Genomic DNA, 24628 nt, shown 5'->3' on the forward strand with positions numbered 1-24628 from the left:
AAGGGTTCCGCAATGTGACGGCGGACGCTCTATCCAGGCTAACGCCGATAGAGTCAGAATGGTCCCTAGACGCAATTTCATTCTCCTTCATCTTACATCAAGTCCCAGAACTGCAGATCGACCTCTTCGCAACGAGCGACAACAAGAAACTTCCTCGATATGTGGCCCCATATGAGGACCCTCTAGCGGAAGCAGTGAATGCCATGTCCCTCAACTGGAACAGATGGTCCAGGATTTATCTGTTCCCTCCTACCAACTTGCTGATGAAGGTCCTCAACAAGCTGATCTTTTCAAGGAACAGCAGCCCTAGTGGCTCCCAAGTGGCCCAGGAGCAACTGGTTCCCTCTAATATTGGAATTGCAGCTGAGGCTGATTCCTCTGCCGGACCCAGTTCTGTCTCAACAGGTACGGAAGTCGACTGTCTTCGCTTCATTACAGAAAACCCAAGACCTTCATCTCACGATTTTCTCTCCTTAGCAGTAGGAAAAAGGTTTGGGATCTCGAAAGAAGTATAGACTTCTTAGAGGAATATAAGTCTAAGTCTACCAGAAGGCAATATGAGTCGTCTTGGAAAAAGTGGGTTACTTTTGTCAAGGCAAGAAAACCAAAAGAAATCTCAACAGATTTCTGTTTATCTTTCTTAATTCATCTTCATGAACAAGGTTTAGCAGCCAACACGATAACTACGTGTAAATCTGCCCTAACTAGACCCTTGCTTTACGCTTTCCAAGTAGACTTTTCTAATGAAATCTTTACCAAGATCCCTAAGGCCTTTGCTAAGCTTAGGCCTGCAGCACCTCCAAAGCCCATTTCATGGTCCTTGGATAAGGTACTACACTTTGCCTCAACGTTGGACAATGAGAATTGCTCTCTGAAAGATTTGACTCAAAAAGTTATATTCTTGTTTGCTCTAGCCTCAAGGGCTACAGTTAGGGAGATAGTGGCCCTTTCTTGGGAAGAGGGGCAAATCCAGTTTACTGAAGCAGGAAAACTGAATCTTTTTCCTGACCCAAGAACGAGCTACCCACCAAAAGGTGGGGTCCCTGGAGAGTCTGCCCTCTGAAGGAGGATGTCTCGCTATGTCCAGTAGAGTGTCTAAAGGTCTATCTTCGTGGAACTTAAGACTTCGGGGGACGACAGCTCTTTAAAGGAGAAACATCGGGCTCAAACTTGTCCCTGAAACAACTAAGGGCGAAGATCACCTACTTCATTCGCAGAGCGGATCCTCACAGTGCACCCACAGGTCATGATCCCAGAAAAATTGCTTCGTCGTTAAATTTTTTCCAGTTCATGGATTTCGAGCGTCTTCGCTCGTATACTGGATGGAAGTCATCCAGAGTGTTTTCAAGCACTATGCGAAACAATTGCAAGAATTAAAGAGATATATGGTGGCAGTAGGTAGTGTACTAAAACCTGTAACTTAGTGCTGCGAGCAGCAGTTAATTAATTAGGACTATAATTCTAAAGGGTGTACATATTGGTACATTACAGTGCAACATGGTAAATGAAATGTCATCAAGGTGACATTATGGACTGTTCAAGTGTATAAAGGTGAAGAAACATAGACTTAACACTAGTGCCGTGTGTTTTTACACAAGTGTAAATAGACAGACTTCCCAAAATAGTAATAGAAAATTACTGAATTTTCAACTAAGTGGCAAGAACTTTTGTTTTCAGATAAAACAAGTATTTCTGATTTGACCTGTATTTTCTATGTTTATAAAATTTTGTTCGCTTGCATTTTGTATGTTATTATGAGATGTATGCTGAATTATCATTTATTGATTGCCAATAAATGTCTAATTGGTTTTTTGCGTCTTATTTCGCCCCAAACATATACAAATAAAGTTATGTATGAGCATTACTTTTTATTCCTTATTATTCTGCACAATAACAGAATATAAACTTATCTGTTGTGGTATACAGCTGAGCTGATATACCTTAGATGCTACAGTGGCTTTTGTGAACTTATGTTCTTTTAAAATACAGTGAACCCTCGTTTATCGCGGTAGATAGGTTCCAGACCCGGCCGCGATAGGTGAAAATCCGCGAAGTAGTGACACCATATTTACCTATTTATTCAACATGTATATTCAGACTTTTAAAACCTTCCCTTGTACGTAGTACTGTTAACAAACTACCCTTTAATGTACAGACCCCTTAATGCATGTACTACAGTACCCTAAACTAAAACAGGCACAAATATTAAAGGCGATTTTATATCATGCGTTTCCTAAACACGCTAAAAAGCACGATAAAAAATGGCAACCAATGTTTTGTTTACGTTTATCTCTGATCATAATGAAGAAACAAACTGGAGGTAGAGCTTTGCTTATTACCCAGACATATTTCCCATACTATTCCCTTAGACCCACATCACATCTTCCTACTTTAGATATATATATATATATATATATATATGTATATATATATATATATATATATATATGTACATATATATATATATATATATATATATATATATATATATATATATATATATATATATATATATATATATATATATATATATATATATATATATATATATATGTATATATATATATATATATATATATATATATATATATATATATATATATATATATATATATATGTATACACATATACCTACATATATACATACATACATGTATACATATATATATATATATATTACTGTATATATATGGGTTATGGAAAAAAACCGCGAAGTGGTGAATCCGCGATGGTCGAACCGCGAAGTAGCGAGGGTTCACTGTACAAACTTTGGCTAAAGGAATACAGTGAGACCCGTATGCTCCTTTGGTTGCTAGATTGGTCATATGAAATATGCAAACTTCGGGACTTTTCCTGAGTCTGGGATGACTCTTCCCTGCAGGGGGCAGAAAGCACTAACATAGTTCATGATTAGAAGTAATGACGTATAACGGTAACATCATAGGTCTCTAGGTCTAGGTGACCAAGGAAAATATTGTCTTGAGGTTAAGGTACGATTGGAAAATCCACAGATACTATAATACTCTGGTAAACTTCTATCAGGACGACATGGCCTGAGCCCTTGGGTGAGATGGCCATGTCGTCCTGATGGACCCGCCCTCCTTTCTATGAAAGGCCTTGGCAGGACCCCTCCCAATAATACTGTATCTGTAATACCGGCTCAACGCTACAAGGAATAGAGATGGTGGCGATGGTGGCGCCATCTGAGTACTCAAACAGTAATGGAGGAAGGGAACCTTATTAACGGCTCCTCTTTCATATTGCAACTTTTCCCCCTCGAAGCGTAAACGTTATGCGGGGTGCAGACTGCTATGTGGCGTGTCAAGAATACGTCCCCTGATATTATGCGATATTCTTAAAGGAAACTTTAAGGATATTCGTGCCAGGAGTAAGAATTCTGGAGACTTTCAAGTTAAATTCTCTGGGAATATCACTGTAGTCAAATATACCCTAGGAAGCTACTTAAAGGAACCTTCCATCAGGACGACATGGCCATCTCGCCCAAAATTAGTTCCAAACTTAGGGGAGATGACAAATAACGGTAGTGTCATATATTTATGTGGTCTGGGTGACCATATAAGAATCTAAGTCAAGGTAAAGGCACTTATACAAACCCACAGATATAGTACTTTCAAGTAATTCTCTGGTAAACTTCCATCAGGACGACATGGCTGAGCCCAAAAAACAGATTTTGAGCAAAGCAAAAAATCTATTTTTGGGTGATATGGCCATGTTGTCCTGATGGACCCGCCCTTCTTTTCTAAAAAAGGAGTATACATATGAGTAACAAATCCCCACCCGAAACTACGCTATCCGTAGCTATCCATGCTTAATTACAACAAGGAATGGATTACGCCGTAGTAGTACGGGAAAGGGGATCCACTGGGTAACCTTGATGACGGCTCCCTTCAAATTCGCCACTCTTCCCCTTCAGAGCGAAAACTCTATTCGGGGTGAAGATTGCCATATGTCGTATCAAGAAATACGTTCCCTGATATTATGCAATATCCTCAAGAGTTATCTTAAGGATATTCGCGCCAGGAGTTAGAATTCTGAAGACCTGTGGTCAATTCTCTGGGAGTATCACTGTAGCCAAATATCCCTTAGAAAGCTGCCTAAAGGAACCTTCCATCAGGACGACATGGCCATATCACCCAAAAATAGATTTTTTGCTTTGCTCAAAATCCGTTTATTTTAATTGTTCATTACTTCTCATATAGTTTATCTATTTCCTTTCCTCACTGGGCTATTATCCGTGTCAGAGCCCTTGGGCTTAAAGAATCCCGCTTTTCCAAAAAGGGCTGTGGCTTAACTCGTAACAGTAACTAATAATAATAACAAATTAGCACAATTATTACAATTCCAGTATATCAGATTAGGTAAAAAAAAGTACATTTAAATCAAATGCACAGAACATGCAAGCTTCAACTTATCTGCATACCTGTACTGTAAATTATTAAAATGCACATGATCTTTATAAATACATTATTACTCTTAACCAGGTGTCACCACCTTTCAATTCACAAGTTACATGGTTAGATTTATTAAGAAAATGGAAGTTTGTCAAAAAACAAAAATTAGCAAAAAAAAGTAAACATTAAGAGCGGCTCACAAATGGTACTGAAAAATAACTTGAAAAATGGTGTATTAAAAATAGCACCATCATATTCTTATTTGGAACACATTCCTGAACAATACTACACATGGTACCAAAAATTAACGCTCGTTGTCCTCGGGATAAAATATATCCTCGCAGGCTACACCATCAGCAGGCGAGAGGTGGATTGGTTAGTCCACTTAAACTTTTTTTGCATGTATTGGATATTCATTTGGTTATAATTCATTTATGTTACGGTACATAACTACATTATCATTGTTCTGGCATTAGTCCTTGCATACCACAAAGCATCTTAACCCTAAAAGTTGTGATGGAGGAAAAAGGGATTTTGACGAAGGAAAATTCTATTTCTGGGCTCGACCTGTGTCGCCCAGTGAAATGGTCCTCTAGCACCATTTCTAAGGCATAATTACTGCTGAATATGCCAGAGAAAGAGATGCATGGAGTGCCAGGAATAAACCTAGCTCGCTCACTCTTTGAGTGTCGGTATAGAAAACTGGGGCGTGATAGAACCACGACCACAGGTCCCTCTCCAATTAGACCTCTCCTTCATCAACATCCCCTGGAACAACGAGGTGCCGTCCTACTACGACTAACCCTCTCTACCCCTACATCTCCCAACCCCGTATCCTCATTCCTCCTCAGCACATGCGTTGGTCAGACGTGTTTTGTTTTGCTCTGTGTTGTTTTGTGTTTTTGGAAGATGTCCGACGTTTTAGAGGTCCCTGCTCCCAAGTCGAGTACTATATTTGTCTGTTTGGGATTTCTAGGTAGCGACACTTATTATTCTTAACCATGTTTGGTTTTTTGTTTTCGCCGCTTGTTGTTCCCTTTCGGGGGTTCGCCACGGCCATTGTGGTGTTGCTTCCTCATGATCTCTTCTCAACACCTCTTGACTCATAAAAGAGGAATGGGTAATAAGGAGTCTTACTCCAAATCATAAAAATGTTGGCTAGGAGTGAGGCAGGGAGCCCCATGACACTCTAATTTTATAATTGGTCTTGGTGATGACATATCACTGGTTAGCATATGAACTCAGCATTGAAGGTTCTGTGACAGGTACAATAGAGCCTAACCCAGTCTGTCTCCCTTATCCTAACAGAGTCTATGCTTTGCATATTGATAAACCGTGCCCTTGAGTAGAGAAGATGAGCTTTTTTTGGTTATTTCATGTTTCATTGGATTCCATATTCTGGTCTTTTACATAACCCTTTCTTATAAAGCATAGAAGTCTTGCAAAAACTTGGGAAACAATAAAAAATTACCTTTGAAAAACAAAATATATTTTTTCTTTCTTTTTACAATGAATATTTCCTTCTTCCTAATTACAAATGTATATCACAGATCCTGCATTTGAAACTTACATGGTATATGAGAGTTAACATTCAACAATTTATTCCTGTGAATATGTTATCTTATGGTATCAAGGTAACTTCAGATAACTATGACATTTAGTTTAAGTGAAAAATCTACAAAGACTACAGTAATAGCTTTTAAAAGCTTAACATCACAAAACACATCGAAGTACAACATAGGAACTAGATTTAAATACTCCCAAATAATTTCTTCCTTTTAAAACCTAAATGCTATGTTAGAAAGTACATAATTAAGACTCCATGAATGTAATGGCATTTCATTTAGATAGAATAATGCCATTTCAAATTGAGAAATATCATTATTTACTGAATAACTTTTGTCATCTATTCATTAAATCATTTGAAACTAATACATTAAACTTTTACAACTTGAATGATAATCATGGAAGTATATGGATCAATATATATGAGGTCTCTACATGGCCATTATCAAAATGGAGACAACACTGTATTTTTCCTAGCCATACAAACCAAAGTCCTTTGAAGACTTGATCCTATTTCAAGGGCAAAAGGTTTGTATATCTTCATTCAAAATGTATCCACATTAATGATGTCCTGTCAGAGTACTGATAGATTTGCAATTAAATCCAGAAAAGATAGCAAATTCTGAAGTTATGAACTGATTAAGATAATGATGACTATGAACTTAAGTGATGAAGCATTTCATCTATTGAGGTTAAACTACACGCCTAAAGTGTGACTAGGGCTTATTACTTTTTGGAGGCATGGAAGACCCAAAATGGTAAGCACATAAGTACATACAAACACACCTAAATGAAACACAAACGATGATAAATGTGTGCAGAAAAAAAAAATGACAAAATGAAAACACATTTTTACTCTTGAAGTTCCCTTTCATGGTATTGGAATGCAAATAACCTATGCAACACACCACAACTAAGAACCAAACTTCAGCCTCAAATCTTGGGCAAACTATGAAAACTTCCCCATACCAAGACTAAGAATGTTATTTTCCCCGAAATACAAAAGAAGTATTTCACTCTCGAGAAAAGGAAAATAAAAAACTCTGGCTTCAAAGTTTAAACAGTTTCAACTGCCTAAAAAGATAGTGTAATTGCAAGATTCTCAACAAACAGAGAAGCAACAACAACAAACTTGCAAAAAGTCTTTATGTAAGTGGATCTCTTTCCTAATATTTCCAAATGCCTAAATAAAGAAAAAGGAAAGGAAGATTGCATTCATACCCTCATACAAACAAAAAATCCTTAAATTTTTAAAATTCAAGGATTTTCCGGTGGAGTTGCGACAGTACAGTATTTTCAAACACTAATGCAACCTAAATACCATAAACATTCAACCCAGAAATAAATTTCTAAAATATCCAAATATGATAGAACTTTGAATGATGGTCCATGTAGCATTAAATAACTTTACAACTATGCAATTCCATTTTCTGAAAACCTATACAAATAAAATTATAATTTTACATTGAGAACACTACCGTACCTTCTTGTTACTCTTATTATTGCAAACCAAATTGCTTTTATCGGATACCACTTGAAAACAAAAGAAAACAAAATTTATATATAATCATAAACAGTTATTAAAAACTGTTAATACTTTAAGAACAATAGGGAAGCTGCTCTTTTAGATCAGAAAAGGAAAGTACTGTATTTGAAAGCCTTTAGAAGCTTTTATCTGAAAAGCGGCTTTACATTCTGCCAATATATCTATATACAAAAAATGGAGTATCATAAATAATAAATATCTAAACATATGTGACTAGCTTTCATAACACTCAGAATAAAACTGAGCATTAATTCTGCTGCATAACTAAATCCTACAATTTCAATGCATTGAAAGTAACAAGGTAAACAGGCAAAGGCACTTAAAAGCATTCTGAAGAACAAAATGCCTCAGAAAAACATATCAAACAGCTTAAAGACATTTCAATGTTACCCTCTATGCATCAATTTAAAGCAAGATTAGATTGCACACCAAGATATCCAACCACTGCACAGTATAACTTGCAACACATACAAATTCTATGATAATCATTATATATATCTTTGTGCCAAGAAAAATTAACGTGTGCGTTGCAATTTTCTAAACCATAATAGAAACTTCAAATCTACTAGATGTCAATTTTCAACTTACTATTTTAACACCAACACCATTTTCAAACTCCAGTAACAAATATATGTCAACCTTGGCACTAGAGTAGCCTATACTATTCCTGTCTTGACATTATGTCTATTGAATTCACTTGAAACAGTGGTGTGTCATATACAGCGACTGCCATAAACATTCCTTTTGAATAATTTGTTATATCAAAATATACATAAAAAACATCTATACAACAACAACAATACCCGGTTCTTAACTACACGTAGTGTAAGTGGTTACCATATTGCCAACACGTTGAGTAACTGTTCGGCATGTCCTTCCAGCTCCTCCACTGCCAGCACTGAATCTTATATTTTGATGATGACTGTTAGCATTAGCATACGCCTGAGCATGGGCAAAGGTCCCTTGATGATGTTGATTTCGTGCACGATTGTGAGCTTCCTGATGACGTCTCATGTGGTCAGCATGCTGGAAGTGGCCACCCCCAAAAAATGAGTCATGGGAACCAAAAGGATCACCGAATCCATGGCCACCAAAGAAGTCTTCCATATCCATGAATCCATCACTACCCTGCATGAGTGGAAGAGGGTCCTATATAAACTAACCTAACTTTTCAAGTATACTACAATCAATATGCAAAATAAACAAAAAGAATCATATGCAAAAGAGAATAAAAAGGGTCAAAATACTCTAACTACAAGTTCATATATAAAAGATTGCACATGGATACTGTAATAATCCTTTCTCTTAAACATTGTGTATTCAAGATACTTTTCCCACTTTCTAAAATTATATTAGGACTTATTGTGTCAAGACTTGAAAAGATTAACCAAACATTAGCAAAATTAACCACTGCAAGGTATTCCTCAGCAAGGTCTGTATATCAACAAGTAAGTTTATCCAAAATAGGAAAGAATGAGTCGCAATATAGTACAACTGAATTCTTTTCTTTTTCAGTTCAACTAAATAATTTAACAGTATTGTTTACTAGTGTATAAGTAGGGATGGAAGCTTCATTAGAAAAAGAGTAGTGCACCTACTGAGTCTTTGACTTCTGCTAACTTCCATTTCACTAAGTTTTGAATCAACACTTGTCATGTGTAAATACAGTACTGAGCGGAAGGTTATTTTACAGAATATATAATTCCTATCAGTTCCAACTTGAGTGTATCCATCCATTTTATCATAAACTAGGCAAGCAAAAGCATAACAAACTTAGTAGAACAAAGCTAATCTACCAAAGCAAAAGCATATTCAATACTAGTGTGAGCAAAACACAAAAATCTAAAAGGGATGTTACTACATATTCCATACAGTATGAATGTAGATATGTAGAAAAAGTAAATAAATTAAAAATATTTGAGAAAATAGTAAAAAGTAAAGTTATCTATTGCCATTATACAAATTCATAAAAATCCTGAATTCCCATTAATCTGGATAGGAATAAGTATAGGGTTATAAGACTTATAACTATCTTCCCAGCAAGATTCAGTCTTCATGATTTTGTCAGCACTTTTTGTCAAAAGAAAAGGATGTAAAAAATAATAAAACTACTATAAAGAGAAAAGGTTCATGTATACATTTAGCATTTTGATAACTATCAATAATGATAATATGCAATTCTTGCTTTTAATCATCAATAAGGGTGGAAAATAGTGGTAAAAATGGCAATATAGATAAACCTAACGAAAACGATGCACTTGGGGTATATAAGCATCCCAAAATTGTGAAAAAAATAGTACAGTACTTCAAACACAGAAGCATCCATCTCACAAAATCAGACTAATGTATTTCAAGTTAAGTATACTGCATTTAATCATTATATAAATTTATTTGCATTTTTTCACCAGAATAATATTTTTTTTAGGTTATTTAGATTTTATTTACTATAGAGACAGGAAAGCTTTAGATGTCTACAGTATATGAATTTTCCATCTCCATACTGTATAGTAATTTGTAGTCTATCACTATCTACTGTATATTTTTGCTTTACTTTTATTTCTTTAAAAAATAAAGCTGACTAAAGATATTAAATCTGGAGAGCTAAATGTTCATAAAAGGTTTTAGCCAACTATCAGGATGTAAAAGTTGGCATGCACTCAACATTTATTTTCCTAAGACTCTGTCTCCTTGAGTGTGTAAATTGTATACAGATAGAATATATTTAAAATACTCAAGAACTATAAGACCCTAAATGTCTGATTTTCTATCTGATATATATATATATATATATATATATATATATATATATATATAATACAGTATTCAAGGAGAGTATAATTAATGAAAAATTTGAAAAATTTGGGAAAAAACAAACTGAATGAGACTAGATATCTCACAATAGTGCTTGTTAAAATCTACTTTACTCAATTGCTCAAACTTTAAATTAATTTTATTCATAATCATAACAGCTCAATATTGACCTTTTGGCTACTGTAGTTTTACAACAATCTCCTTTGTTTGATGTGATTAATAATTTTGTCTAGATAATATGATTATACTGAATTATTTCAATTTCCTGCATTCTACTCTATGAACAGATTTTTACTCTAAAATACAGTACTGTAGTATTTACATAGACAATAAAATTGTGTGTATCACTTGTCATGCACTTTTTCACAGCTGCCTGCCATGCACAAATAAAGTTAAATGTCAGAGAATTAAATGTTTATACAGAACATGCAATCTGCATGACTACCTTTTAATGCCTATCATTATAGGATATTGACTACATAAATTGCACCTTAAAATTAGGACCCACATCCAATCATGCAAGGTATACATATCCATAAATACATTTGGGAACATTACAAGTGCAGGCTTCATTGCACAGGATAAAAACAAATATCAATTTGGTGCTCACACTGACTACTTTGGTGCTCCTATCAAATGTTCTGAAGTGATCATTACGGAGTGTGGCATAAAGATGTCATAATTTGAAGACAATGATAACCATTGATGAATAATTACCATTTATTATCACAAGTTGGATTACTTTCCCTACATCAGTATGCTTAAAGTTTGAAAATAGTTACTAAATATAAAAAGATTTTAACGAAATGCGAGTATCCGCTGCGTTAACTTTTAGTTGAATAATGAGCACATAAAACTCTATAAACTTGGACATCTAATCTGAATCCTTACACTAAGAAGCTTTGAAATAAGCACATATTAATTAGCAACAAGATATAACAATACTCACAAAATCAGTGTTGAATGCACTACCAAATCCTCCAAAATTCTCAAACTCTGCAAACAAATCATCAAAGTTAAAGTGGAATGCATGATTTGAAGGACGTCCACCACCTTGTTTTTGAGTATAGCCAGCATGGCCCATCATGTCATACTCTTTACGCTTCTCATCATCAGACAGAACTTCATAGGCTGAAAAAGAAATACAACATACTGAACAATTTATATAAATTATCGTAATAACCCTTCAACTGTTACAACAAGGACTGCACCTATGTTGAAAACTTATCCAAAAACACAATTATTTGGAAGAATTGATACTGGTTTACACATCGTTACAAAAACATGAAAATAAAAATAATTTTAGCAACCAAAATTTGTACTTGTGTAGATTAACTCTCATACTTTTAAAGATTCACCTTTTGATAGACACTCAATTTACAAGATTGATTTCAAAATAAATTGTGTAGCATGTGAAGTCTGTGTCATCATACTAAGCATTCCAGAAATAGAAACTTGTGCATAAATACCACAGTACTGCAATTCAATACAAAGGGCTGCAATGCACAAACACTAACCTTCTGCAATCTCTCTGAACTTCTCTTCGGCACCAGGTTCTTGATTTTTATCTGGATGATATTGAATGGCTAATTTACGGAATGCCTTTTTAATCTCTCTATCGCTTGCATTTTTACTTATTCCTAGAGCTTCATAATAGTCCTTTGTGCAAGATCCAATTGCTGACATGGCAATCACAATGCAAGTCCACACAATCCACAAATTCATGATTTAAAGTGAGATTAGATCCTTTATCAAACTTCTGCAATAAAGAAATATAAAAGTTATCAGTGCTTATGTCTCATTAAACAGAAAATTTAATCATAAGAAATTATTATTATGATTACTAATACTTGCTAAGCTACAACCCTAGTTGGAAAAGGATGCTATATGCCAAGGGGCTCCAACAGGGAAAAATAGCCCAGTGAGGAAAGGAAACAAGGAAAAATAAAATATCTTAAGAACAGTAACATTAAAATAAATATCTCCTATATAAACTATAAAAACTTTAATATGAGGAGGAGAAATAAAATAGAAGTATGACCAAGTGTACCCTCTAGCAAGAGAACTCTAAGGGAAGTGACTAAATGCCAATAATTGAGTTTCCTCATGAAGATCAACCAAAAAGAAAAAATAAGCTTGACATTGATTTCCCAAATGAACAAAGACTTCTATTGATGAAAAATATAACCTACAATAGATTAATTTTGTACAATATGCACACCCTACAATCAACCTTCAACACAAAAAAATATTACAGTTACAGTAGTACCATTTCTTGGAATATCAATTATTTTCAAGCATTACGTATTGTGTTCAAGACGTAAAAATCTTCCTAAATAAAGAGGAATTACACTATTTCAGTCTGACACATCTTTTAGAAAAACTTAAGTAACTAAACTTGACAGCAAAAATGCCCCTTCCTTTCTATAGCAAATCACCTTAATAGTTAATTATCTGTAAAGAATGAACTTGCCATAAAAATGGATTGCAAGCCATGTATAGCCTTTAAAACAACTCAAGTACATAGTAATGACAGATAAACTTAAATGAATTAAATAATACCAAATTCTAATGATTAAAAGAACAATCCAGGAAGATCTTCAAAATTGTCTTCTCCTCAGTACTGTGTAATTTACACTCGACAGGAGACAATGCATGAAAAGAACTGTATTATCCTAACTGAGCTTGTGCTTTTCTTCTATTCACATCTGATGCACTTCTTCATTCCATACACTTATATAACCAGATTTTAGTAGAGTGCAGTTAACTTAATGAAATAAATACAAACTTGTAAAGACCTAGCTATCAGAACCAATGAAGAATTTCAAGATTGTACAGTACTGGCTAGAGGAAAGGAACACAACATAATAGTTTTATATTCTGTAAAATCCATACTTAACATTTTTATACTCCTAGGTAATAAAAAAGCAAGGGCCTTGTATATACAGTATATAAAAAGAAAAACAAAATCAGTGCTTAACATCCTAGGACTCAGAAATTATAACGTCCTTCACAAAAACCTCCATTTCTAAAAACCATCAGTTTAAGCATATTAGGAATTTTTAATATGAAATCTGTCATTTTCAAAACCTATGAAGGTGGTGACATTTCATTTGGTTCCTGCAAAAAAAGGATGTCTGATATTTGCTTCAAATCAACTTAAGAAATTGTGTAAACCTTTCTAGAATTTCAAATAGAATTTTGAATACATTCCATATTTTACCTCACACTGGGATTGAATACTAGTCTCTTCAAATGAAAGGCAGGGCCGCTATCAACCATTCCAACAGAGGCCCTAAAAGTAGCTGGTAGCATATGCAAGACAATTGACTTACATACTAGCGAGTTTTACCCAAGTGGTGACCAAATTGATAGCATTTAATTTGAAGTACTTATTATTAATCAAAGTAGGATTAAATACAGTTAGGACTTAGGTTCTGCCATCTTTTAGGACCTCTGGGGGCATGACTGATAGTGACCTTGCCTTTCATTTGAAGAGAATAGAGTTGAATACAAATGTTAGATGAAATTTACTTCTATTGAAGACTATCTCATGTTGATTTTCACCCTATACAGGGTTCTATATACTTATTCCTAAATGTGGCAAATATTCACTTCTTAACAGGACAGCACTGTACCCTAATGCTCCAGCTTTAGCAATTATGTTTTTGTACACCACTGGAAACCACTCTATAATTTTCCCTATCAAAATATCATTGGTCCTTGTTCTGGTCTGGAATGACCTTTCAAAAACTAAAACTTGGATTTTAATACACACAATAACCTAACTATTTATACATATAATGCAACAAAAATATGATATACAATGTAAAAACATAAAAGAGGTATAATAATAGTCAAATTCATGGTATATAAATTTTTTTTTCTTCAACACTGGCTACATTAATTTTACTATTAACAACCAGCAACACGTTTCAAAATTATAATACTGAATGGTCTAAAATTATCCTATAAGCCAAACATTCATTACCAGCAACAAAAGCAGTACAGTATACCAACGATACTGAAATGAAGCAGTTTTAAACTTGAAAAGTGAGAATACCGTACACTACTGTACCTGTCGTCATTAAAATGCGACATTATACAGACTATAATTAATAAAAAAGTATTCTCAGTTGTGCCATGGACATTTTGTTTAGAAGTCATAACTTAATGGATACATGTACATTACAAAAATAGTAAAGAAGTTACGTTTCTCATCAAAATTACCCCTAACAAACATCACCATAGCATTCATAAAAAACGTGACTCGTGGTAAAAAAGTTTACTTTCTTCATACTGCATATTTTCAGAGAAAAATGTGTTATACATTGTGTAACGGCTTTTGTTAAGCACTCAATACAAATCTTGACAAATAAGTCTCTATATAATGAGATCATATGCATAACTATTGTTGAAATTATATGGAATATGTTATTAAAAAAAAAAAAAAAGGAGGAGAGAGAGAACTGGGTGCATTAGCTATCGTAAACTAAAAGATTACAGTCAGCCAATAAACCATGACAGCCTATTACTTCAACACCTTCTAATAAGGCACTTATCAATAAGAACAACTTTGTCCTCAATTTATTGCACATTAAGTATTAAAAGGATAATTCCTTCATTCCAGCTCAGTTCTGTTAGGAACCAAATTCTAATAAATTGTGTGCAAAAAATATACAATAACAAAAAGATATATATTTCAAAAAGTATTCAGTATACTAATAACCCTGGTGAACAACAGTATAATTATAAGCATTGGCGACTCATTTAGAAAAGGAAAAATACCTTGACCTAGACTTTATATTAAATAGGTTTAGGAAATACTTCCTATTACATAAAATTGGCAGCTCAAGTTAGGACTTAGGCATCTTTGGAAACTATCTAAAAATAGAAAAAAACTTACAAAAGAAAATGATGACTAGTGTCACTAAATTAAAAGTCAAGACCTAAAATAAGAGAATTATCTAAACCAAAATCACTGTTGTTCGGTACCCTAAAAGTAAACCTTAGAAAAAAAGTGAAAAAAATTAAACTAAATATACAGTACAAGGAAATATTACTTATAAACTTACAATGTAAAGCGGACATAAATATAAAGGAACTAATTTACTCATCCTTAAAAGAATATACCTTAGTAATTTCTCATCTCTTACAAAATTAAAAAAGGATGCAGTATATGTATACAATAAACCCATATCACAGGCTTGTTTGTCTCATTAAAACAAGTACTCAAATTCAACAAATATTATCACTTGCATTTCCTTAAGTAAAATTCTAGTTTTCTTTAACATGTTTCACTTTATGCAAAGTAATTTAATACTGTGATCACAGAACTCTGGTCTTGCCCATTACAGGTACTGTACATTTCCATTTTCTTTGTAATAACGTAACTTCAGTCTTTCAATAATTGCCATAAGCCACAATCATTCATAGAGTAACATTTTGGCTTACAATTTGGAAACAAAGTAATATCCGGATTTCGATGCGTAACAAATACTCTGAATACTTCCCTTAAATCATGACAAAAAGAAGGGGGCTCAACTTTGGGGGAAGTAGAAAAATTATTCAGCAAAACTTGATCTGATAGCTTTAAATAAAATGCAAAATGATCCACATCTGAATAATTAAAGGGTTTAATGGTTATGGTCCCATTTGTGTGGTCATAAAGATCACAAGCAACAGTGTGATCACCCATCCATCGAGAGGCCGACCTTATCGGCAAAGCTGGATCGTGTGATCTGAAGGTTGCTGGGAACACTTCTCCTGTGGAAAGGTGAATAGCAACTCCATACATTATTGGCTTTGGCCCATTAATTCCTTGCATGGTATTCAAATAGCAAGTACACCAAAGGGCAAGATTAAAATGACATTTATGTCTCATGAACAATCCTAATATTTTCAAAGACAAACTTTCAGATTCATTCTTTTTTGCCTCTTTACTTCCTTCTTCAGGGACATAACCACCAACAACATACAATTCTAAGTGGTCAACCCTACCATCAATTTGAAATACTTTAGAGACCATAGTATCAACAGCGGCTTCTTCATTTTTACTCCCATCAAAATGTGCTACACAAACTGTCCCAGATGTGTGTTTTATAATGACAATGTGACATGTAGTTGCATCATCAGATCCTATGTACTCTATCTTAGGATCATTTCCGGGTACAACTGCAAACTCCCCTTGGGCTACATACAGACAATACTCTTTTTGTACTAAAACATTATTCTGACTGGCAAAACTAGACGCCTTAGAAACGACAGTTTGGTGTGCTTGATAAAATTCCTTAGTGGAATTGGGAACCTCATCTAAAGGACTGCCATCAATGAGAATAACCATATCTGCCTAGAATAATGTAGATTCAAGAACTACTGTATTTTGATTTTCTGATCCTCTTCAGCAATTAACGAAGGCATAAATTTTTCCTAAGGCAATTCATCCACCGGACGATCCTGAAAGAGAAAAGGGAATTTGTGCTCCAAAATGTAAACAAGTGTGAAAGGTAACAATTGAATACTGTATAGACAAAAACATGAAAAAATAACTCAAAAGCTTAGAATTCAATACCAACCTAACATATCCACACATTAGGGATATTTTCTTATTTCCTGAAACCTAAAATCTTTTAAAACAACAAACCATAAAATACTTATTAGGGGAAAGAATATACCATTATCAAGGTAGCTGCTTACACATCAAGCCTTATACACTGAAGTTGCTTTCATTTTGGGTACTGTTCATCTTGAAGAAATGGGAAAGGTATTGTGGGAGGCTCAAGTGCACTTTCTATTGTATATGTTGGAGGTAAATGAAAAAATTTAAACTTATTTGAACATTTTCATATGCTGTAAAGTTTTAATCTATAAAAACTCATGAAACAAACTTGTGCTAATAACTGATTAAAACTAATTTCTCTTGATTCTACCTTTTCATATGAAGCTATAATGATACTTAAATTTAAAAGTTGTCTGGTGTATGAATATGATTTTCACCTTATGATCAAGAAGGGTTAGGTATCACAACTCTTAAATAATGGGTAACATAAGACATTATCAAATCAAAGTTTAAGAGGGAGTTCATATCAAAGATTTCTGATAAACTTTTCCATAAGAGGGAGTGAAGAAAACATTTACAGTACATGTTTGTAGCAAGAAAACCTGCACTTTCAGTATAAATATTTTACACAATGCTTCATAGCATTACAATACTTAAAGTTTATAATAGATTAGATTAACAACAAATAAGTCAGTACAGGTATATGACCACATGTTAATCTTAAAACACTGTCTTTCATCAAATTGACAGCCAGATATAGTAAAAAAACAGATGACTTGTACATACTAAATGCAATAATGAAAGCAAAAAACACTTATTACTTTAAAAATAATCAATGACTACACAGGGTCCTACAAACAAAAAGGATAAAGCTTATGACCTACCTATCTTCTCAATCTTAGGTAGGTAACACAATCTTTTTTTATAAAACAGTACAGTAAGTTCAGTACAGTAAGTTACAAACTTATTTACTGTAAACAAAAAGTAATGCAATAAAGGGAATCTGGAGCTTGAGCCAATATGGCCATTCAGGTTCAAGAAGCAACAAAAATAATGCTTACACAAACTTCAATGTATAAGATGATTGGATAATAACATAAGATATAAAAGATGGCTAAAAATTGGATGCAATAAGTAGCAGAAGGGACTGTAAATACCATTTAGTAATGCCTACACACTGCAATGATGAACTGATATCTGCTGTGCATGTATTGACAAATTTGACAAGATTACATAATAAGCTCTTAAAATAAAGTATGCGCAATGAGAAATGCGACTCGTTAAACTGGTAAATACTGATATTGTTTAAATGATGCTTGGAGGATAGGGATGCAACATTTAGCATACAAAGGTTCCAAAATATTTTTAAAGCAAGCTAGTTTCCTTTAGTTATTCTATGACAAATATGTAACTAACTGCTAACCTAATAGTTTTTATTCAGTCAATACATACATATGTTGTGTGTATGTACATAGAGAGAGAGAGAGAGAGAGAGAGAGAGAGAGAGAGAGAGAGAGAGAGAGACTTGGATATGAGCCAGGACTAAGCTTCGTTACTTTTTGGTGCATATGGTGCAAAATTTAAAGCTAAATTTGCAGGAATAAAGAATCTTCCCACAGTTCCTGTTTCAACTAAAAATCCCTATCCTTAGAATCCTAATCTTGACAGACGAATAAAAAAATTAGTAAGCATTTTCTCAAAGTGCTGAATTCTCAAAAAAAAAAAAATAAATAAATAAATAAAAAAATAAAAGAGTAATGCACTGCAATGACTAATTATTTTTCATAGTGATGAACACATGCACTGAAATCATATGAGCAATACACAGGAAAAATCAATTATAAAGACTAATCACGATTGAGGATTCTGAATATAAACAATTACACAAACACTAATAATAATTACAAAATACAGTACATAATTCCAAAGGTTGAATGACAATTTTACCATAAAATATGGAACACATTACTCCTTGTAAGTACTGTGGAACAAACTTCAACTCAAAATTTAATACCCATAAGGATTTACAACAATCAAAATGCATTCAAGTATGATATAGGAACTGGTCCTGTACTGTATTTACATTCACGTAAAGTTGTACTCGCATGCTATTTCTAAACAATACTGTATGTGCTTCACAAACGTAATAATACTGTACATGCACATTAGTGACGCTGCACATTAACCAATGGTATTTTCCACAATTTTTATACACTTGTAATCAAGCAGAGCTAACTCCCTTCATACAATGCTTTTATGAATGTATGAGTAAAAATTACAAACAGTTCACTTCCAAATCCATTCTTATAACTACTGCACTACTGTAGTAACACTGAATCCAACTCATAGCAGCAACTAATAATATTTAGCATTTGTCTAAAAACTGAAGAACAAAAAGAAAGTTCAACAATTCACATATATGGTACCAGCACATACTACTAATAAAAGTACTACGGTATATTCAAACTACCTCCCTGGATAGCATATTACACTGAATCTGGTGGCAGATTACCAATGAAGAAAAGAGATGAATGTTAACCGTAGTTTTGCAATCATGGCTATCATAATACCATCTATTGTTATATTTTGGCCTTAAAAAGATTTTCTAATGAAACAAATATAAAACTATGCAGGCCTATATAAATATTCATGTCAGTATAAAACCCATTCCTGTCGTTGTAAAGAAATCCAGTACCATTTGTAGTGTAAGGGTCGTAACTATGTTCCATTCTTATTTAGCATTGAAAATGTGAAGAATATTTTGTATACAATAAGGTTGGGAGACTTTTCCTCTATTAGGCATAACGTTCTTGAATGATGTGTCACTCTTGAAATAGACTGATAAAAATGAAAGTAACTTTCTGCATCCTTTAAAACTAATTAAGGATTAAAAATTAACCCCTCCAGAACATACACGAATGCAGAACCATTAACAAATAGTGACCCATAAGGCAGTTCTAGGTAATGAAATCTAAATATTCTGAGAACTTTGCTTTCTACATGAAACGTTTTATTAAGATCGGGTCTAAGTTGACAAGTCTGGAATACTGTCCAACCAAAACAGGTTATATGGGGCCATTATACGATTATATTCTAACAAAATGTACTGAATAATGTCCCTCAAGGACAGGTAAAGATGCCATTAATGGCCGATGAAACTAAACTTCACAAACACTACACACATTTAAGGCGATATGATTCACATCACACGAACAGAGATTCAAGAGAAGTCTCTTCCCATACATTTTATGCTGTATGCTAAAGTTTTGCTTAACTTTAGCATAAATAAATAAGTTTTAAAAAGGAATACATCATCATACAAATGCTAATATACAGAGTTAATACCAGTAAATTGCAGTCTCTGCCAGCATGTTACAACTTTTTGTATAAAGCCCAATATATACAGTAATTTATACAGAGGGTATAATTCATATATGATGCCATTATTAATACTGGTACAGTATATAATGGGTTTAACACTTCCAAAAGCCAATATTTACATTACTGTACTGCTAAGGCATATTCTACTTGAACATTATCTTGTCACACAACAAATTTAAATTTTCTTTGGTTAATTCAACGTGCACAAAGCGACCCCAAAGACACAGAACAATTTCAATTTAAATCTTAACTGCAATGCGACTTTATTGAAATTTTAGCAACCTATTGGGAATAATGACCATTTGTTTGCCCATTTGTAGTTGCTTTCCAAGTTAGTTAAAGTTGCAAGGTACTAGTTAAGCTATTCAAAACGTGATTGATACAAAAAACCTATATCTCAATATATTTAATACATTACTCTGGAAGCAGTTTCAAGGTCTCATTAGAGATTAATTCTAATGCTTTTGTGTACAAGTGTTTTCAATGCATTTCATCATTTAAATTCTCTGGGGAAAAGCTGTAATTTAATGAGTGTAAGTTTAAAATCCTGTATTTGATTTATACTGTGCTGTATACCTACATCTAATGAATTACTGTATTCTAGTTTATCTTTTCCAATATTCATAACATCCCTGCCTTACCTGCTTGCCATTTCAACTTGCATAAGACAGACAGGTGTTGTGAAATAGCCTAAATAAAAGGGGGATTCAGGTGATTTCACCAAAGTGAGACAGGAATGGACAATTCCAGAGAGGATCCACATAATAAGTACCAAGTACTTGATTTTAAAAACTAAAAAATGTATCACTGAATTTTTCTCATGCATCAAAATGAGGAAACAAAAAAACTACCCAATTATTTCTATTAGGCATCACCTTCCCAACACTTTAAGCTGTATGTATCGTAAAATCGAGAGGGGATTTGAGGGATATCATTAATTAAGGAGGGATAAAAAAAGTCCAATTTAGCAGAGAGAACTGGAATCCCTACTGTTCTAAAGGCTATAGTGTACAGCATTTTCAAGTTAAACATGCATTAACATTGTTTTTGGTGGAGATTACAGTATATGACTTTTATTGATGATGACGTTCTGTTATTGACACGAACAGACTAACTGATCAACAGTAATTTCATATATTTTGGAAATTGATTATATTTATAACACTCCATTCACTATATAGCTATTGTAGGTCATCTAAAAGTGAAAAAATATCATCAAAATAATCAGCAAATCTTATCTTACTTGGCAGATCAATAAAAGCAGGTAAAAAATGTCTAATTGTGAGCAAAGTGCACCACATCGGAGCAAACAATTATCTCAAGAAGCTTTTGAGAAAGGGCAGTCACATTATCCAGATGGACTGCCAATCTTAAAATGGGAAAAACTGGTATCCCTAAAGCTCAAAATAAGCCACAATGACTGCTTTGCGCCATCACCTCCCAATACACTATAGTCAATTTTTTTTAATGAGGGGCATTTGCACTGACTCGCAGGGGTGCCCATTTAGCTCGGAAAAGTTTCCTAATCGCTTGATTGGTTGGAGAAGAAAATTCTAACCAATCAGCTAGCACAAAACTTTTTCCGAGCTAAAAGGGCACCCCTGCGAGTCGGTGCAAGCCTGCCTCGCTAAAATGAATTGACTATAGTTAGAGAGGCAAGGAAATGCAAAAATCCCAATATAATCCCTCTAAAGAACACATCTGTCATGAATTACAACATTTAACATAATACAAAGTAACGGAAAGGCATACCAATAGAGTAAAGAACTTTACCAAAATCTACTCTAAGGCACCAGGTCCTACCTTGACCCAACTGGACTGTCAACAAAGCTGATCTAGTTCACTGTACATTCTATATTACAGGGATGCATCATAACATTGCCTTGCCTAACATTTGTCCCCCCCCCCCCCCCCCAGGCCTCTAACCCATCAAAATCATGGTCGAAAGGGTCAATGAAGTTCTTTCGTATGGGGTACGCTACCAATTGACTAAGGTTGTGATGGCTGATGTGGTAACGTTCCTGACTGGTGATTGCCGGACTAGGGCTGGAGTCCCGCTCAAACTCGTTAGTTTCTTTGGTCGCTCCAACCTCAAAATCCTTGTGAGCTAAGGATGGGGGGTTTAAGGGAGCCTATAGGTCTATCTGCTGAGTAATCAGCATCCACTGCCTGGCCCTCCTTGGTCCTAGCTTGGACGGAGAGGGGGCTTGGGCACTGATCATATGTAATATGGTTAGTCTCTAGGGAATTTTCCAACTTAATAGGGCAATATCACTGTCCCTTGCCTCTGCCATTCATGAGCGGCCTTTAAACCTTAAGTGTAAGCAGAGGTCGCAAGGGGCAAAGCACCCAGGGGAGGTAAATAAGTAAGGATACGGCTTACAAGTTAGGTTAAGGTTCTTATGTCTGTTTACCTTGTAATGTGTAGTGTTACATTATGTCCCAACAAATTATGTATGATAACGGCTAGCTTAGAATACGGTAGTGTAAGGGGGGTCGCAGGGGAGTTAGCCCCCCCCCCATTAGGTATGTATGTAAGGACACGGCTTGTAGGTTAGGTTGAGGGGGGGGAGAGTTGAGGTTAGTTGATGTCCATTTTTAATCCACAAGGGAGGAACTGGCCGCTGACATACAAAGGCTCACTACAAAGGCTCCTACAGTGTGTGTGTATGCAAATAATATTTTGTATATATATATATATATATATATATATATATATATATATATATATATATATATATATTACTTGCTACTAGTCCTCGTAAATTACTCAGTGCATCTTAGCACTATAGTCAATTTCTTTTAATGAGGCGCATTTGCACCGACTCGTAGGGGTGCCCTTTTAGCTCGGAAAAGTTTCCTGATCGCTGATTGGTTAGAATTATCTTCTCCAATCAATAAGCGATCAGGAAACTTTTCCAAACTAAAAGGGCACCGCTGCGAGTCGGTACAAATCTGCCTCGCTAAAAAAATTGACTATAGGCATGATGTCATACTACTGCCCAAACACAAGGCCTTAAGTGTGAGTACAGCAGATTCACATTCAAATAACAAGAGGCCATAATCTAGGTTATCGTACCATTGGCTATGGCAAAATCACAAATGTCTAATAAAAAAATTAGATTTAACCAACACCATCCACCATGACAGGTTAGCCTAGACTCTCGAGCTTTTACTTGGAGGCATGACCTTAAGAATCTGGTGAGCTTCTAAATGTTAAGGGAATTATCTAGTATATTCTAGTGTAAGAATATAGATTTACCGAATGGGAAATTTATAGAAATTGAGTAGGTTAACTTGGGATATGTAAAATCTCTGTTAGTCTGTCTGCACAGTCGCAGTTTAGACGAACAATTAAATCGAAGATTACTCCAATTCGATTAAATGTAATTCAAATAAAGAACATGCCTTAGTGATATCGATTTGGATTCATTCTAATTGAAAACAGTACATAGTTCCATTTTAGTCGATGGAGATGACAACTACCATTGATACTAATATTAAATTGCAAACAGGTACATTATAAGTTTCACTACTTACGATGTTTGTATATCTTCTTGGTACGTATATAACCGTGGTTATTTGGATGAAAACACGTTGAAGATCCTTAAACTAACTGTATCAACTTCACAGCAACTAAGTATATATGTTGACACAGGTCTCTCCAGTTAACTTCTGACTGACGTGTTTTTCTACGTCGTCCTACATACACAGGATGATCGTGAAATTGGCTGCTACAGCTTTGCTTGGTGAAAATGGCACCCACCACTTCCCTTCCCCCGAACAATAGATTTCGTTTTGGTACGAACCCGTCTGAATGTCATCAAGTATTTGACATTATAATAATCAAAATCAAAATTTTCTATCAAAATTATAATTATAATTTATGGATAAACCTATCATAAATTTTAAAGCAAATAGTTCCCTCTAATATGGTAAAAATGTAAGAACCTGCAACAGACAAAAGCAGTCTTTTAGACGATTCATTTTAGAAAGAAACGAAACTCACAAAATATTATTACTCACAGTGAACGCCTTATCCACACTAGTACACTAGCACGTTTCCTATTGGAGAAAAGCTTGTGACGTCATTTTGCACATCATTCAAGTGACAAGTCATTCTAGTATATTCTAACAGTCTACGAAAATGTAATTTCCACCACATATTTTGATATTTTGAATGAGGCTGTATTTTGCTATAGATGTACATAGATATACCCGAGAAAATAAATGCATAGTCCTCTCAAAAACAACAAATGACAACAAAATTGAAAGTTGGCTTGAAGGTCATTTTTGTTTGACTGAAAGCTGATAGTGAACAATACACACAAACAGTAAGAAATGAAATTCTAG

General features: G+C 34.3%; 1 protein-coding gene across 3 annotated transcripts; it reads right to left on the reverse strand.

Moving 5' to 3' along the window:
- Nucleotides 1–5879: 5879 nt before the first annotated feature.
- On the reverse strand, nucleotides 5880–24065 carry LOC137653584 (dnaJ homolog subfamily B member 9-like). Of its 3 annotated transcripts, none has more exons than XM_068387112.1 (4): nucleotides 23816–24033; nucleotides 11853–12094; nucleotides 11285–11466; nucleotides 5880–8550 (listed from the first exon to the last, which is right to left on the reverse strand). In XM_068387112.1, exons 2-4 carry the CDS (start codon nucleotides 12058–12060, stop codon nucleotides 8335–8337), a joined length of 606 nt encoding a protein of 201 aa, XP_068243213.1. In that variant the 5' UTR covers nucleotides 12061–12094; nucleotides 23816–24033; the 3' UTR covers nucleotides 5880–8334. The 3 variants fall into 3 exon arrangements, with proteins under 3 accessions (XP_068243213.1, XP_068243212.1, XP_068243211.1); XM_068387111.1 differs by having other exon boundaries at nucleotides 5880–8652; nucleotides 23816–24032; XM_068387110.1 differs by lacking the exons at nucleotides 5880–8550; nucleotides 11285–11466; nucleotides 11853–12094 and adding an exon at nucleotides 12106–16791 and having other exon boundaries at nucleotides 23816–24065.
- Nucleotides 24066–24628: the final 563 nt, after the last annotated feature.

Source organism: Palaemon carinicauda, chromosome 14, assembly GCF_036898095.1.
Source record: "Palaemon carinicauda isolate YSFRI2023 chromosome 14, ASM3689809v2, whole genome shotgun sequence".
NCBI lineage: Eukaryota > Metazoa > Arthropoda > Malacostraca > Decapoda > Palaemonidae > Palaemon > Palaemon carinicauda.